A 1,558-nucleotide genomic window follows, 5' to 3' on the forward strand; every position below is an offset into this window, starting at 1 on the left:
GCTGAAAGAGCTTTGGATCAACCTGCAGACTCACCGGTTCTGATGGTCTCTTCGTCTGGGGTTGGACTGGTTCTCTGAGGAACCGTCTCTGCTGTCGTCATTTTAACAAAGTCTGGGTCTGAAACATCAACAGGATCCATTAGATTCTCCAGAACCAAATAAACCAACCAGAACCTGCAGTTTGGAGCAGTTTCCTCACCAACAACCAGCAGAACCTCTGCTTCTATGCTCAGGTTTGGGATGAAACATCTAAACCTCCCGTTATCCTCCAAGCTCACGTTGTGGATCCTCAGAGACACGTCTCCATGTCTCAGTCCTTCTGACAGAGACGTCCTCTGGATGTACGTCTCCATCATCATGTCTCTGTCCATCTTCCTGAACCGGTGCACGTACACGTACTCCACACGCTTCTGTGGGCCTGGGGCCCTAAGGTGCGGTCTGAACCACTCCACCGTCTTCTCCATGGCGTTCCAGTCAGGATCCACCCGACATGGAAGGATGACATCATCTCCAGGAGCCGCTATGATTGGTTCAGGTGGAACAATCAGCTGATAATTACCTGGAAACACCAGAGAGTTCATGAAATTATTGTAAATATGAATCATGTAACAACAGGAACTTTTCCTCAACCAAACAGGCTCTGCTTCAGATAGATTTTCCCCAAAATGGGAAAAAAAAGGAGTTAAACACATGATTAGAGAGTGTTAGGATAATTATCATTGAAGATGTGTGAGTTTATTACACCCTGGTGTGGGCTGCCTGTTGCGCATCAGAACTGATGTTTTAATCTAATTAGGACAGTTTCTCTGTCTGGATATATAGTTATAATCTTCATTCTGTATGTGGCAAATATTTGGAAATGGAATGAGAGCAGTGTCCTTCAGCTAAGAACGAAGTGTAATATTTTGATAAGGCTGGATCCATGAATGTCTAATTATCTGCTAACGTGTAAAATGTGATGATTTGGCAGACTGGAGATGTATAAAATGCCTTTTTCCTGATAGTTAGCCCAGAGGTGAGCAGCTGCCATCTGCATATTCCAAGCAACTTCTTTAATCTGAGTAAGATTACAATTTCTATCAGACTCTGTTGTCATGTCTCCTGGTTATTTAATACATACAAGTTATGAAGTGTTATTTAAAGAGTTTACACAGATTCATTGACTTATGAATGTCTAGTGCTACTACCACAGAGGATCTCACTCTGGAAATGGAACTGAACTATTCAGATTAGCTAGCTGAATGAATAGAAGGGGTGCCTGTTATGACTCCAGTCCGTCGCACGCATGACGTCATACACATTCTGCTTTGTTTTAAAAAAATCAAAATCTAAAAAATATAACTGCGGATGTCTTGGGGACAGTGATTCGCCAACATGTTGTGAATGCTTGCGTACCATAAAGAATAAACTATGGACAGTTTAGTTTGTGTCTTCAAGTATTTTGCCCATAGGAAGACGTTAGTTGGATATAACCTAACTTAAAATCTTCAGCTCCAAACGACACAAACTAATATGGGTGAGTAGAACATGATGTAATAACGTAAAATCAAGGGGCCAA

General features: G+C 42.0%; 1 protein-coding gene across 1 annotated transcript; it reads right to left on the reverse strand.

The window, feature by feature from the left end:
- Window positions 1-17: 17 nt before the first annotated feature.
- On the reverse strand, window positions 18-781 carry LOC107098805 (myelin-oligodendrocyte glycoprotein-like). The gene is made up of 2 exons (XM_015396654.1): window positions 200-781; window positions 18-118 (listed from the first exon to the last, which is right to left on the reverse strand). Exons 1-2 carry the CDS (start codon window positions 690-692, stop codon window positions 18-20), a joined length of 594 nt encoding a protein of 197 aa, XP_015252140.1. The 5' UTR covers window positions 693-781.
- Window positions 782-1,558: the final 777 nt, after the last annotated feature.

This window comes from Cyprinodon variegatus, unplaced genomic scaffold (assembly GCF_000732505.1).
Source record: "Cyprinodon variegatus isolate N-32 unplaced genomic scaffold, C_variegatus-1.0 Scaffold811, whole genome shotgun sequence".
Taxonomy (NCBI): domain Eukaryota; kingdom Metazoa; phylum Chordata; class Actinopteri; order Cyprinodontiformes; family Cyprinodontidae; genus Cyprinodon; species Cyprinodon variegatus.

Excerpts from the sequence above, each read along its gene's own strand:
- LOC107098805 (XM_015396654.1), bottom strand. The coding sequence starts at position 692 with ATGTGTTTAACTCCTTTTTTTTCCCATTTTGGGGAAAATCTATCTGAA. Across the intron at positions 119-199 it reads AGAGGTTCTGCTGGTTGTTG|ACCCAGACTTTGTTAAAATG; the intron begins GTGAGGAAACTG and ends TTGATGTTTCAG.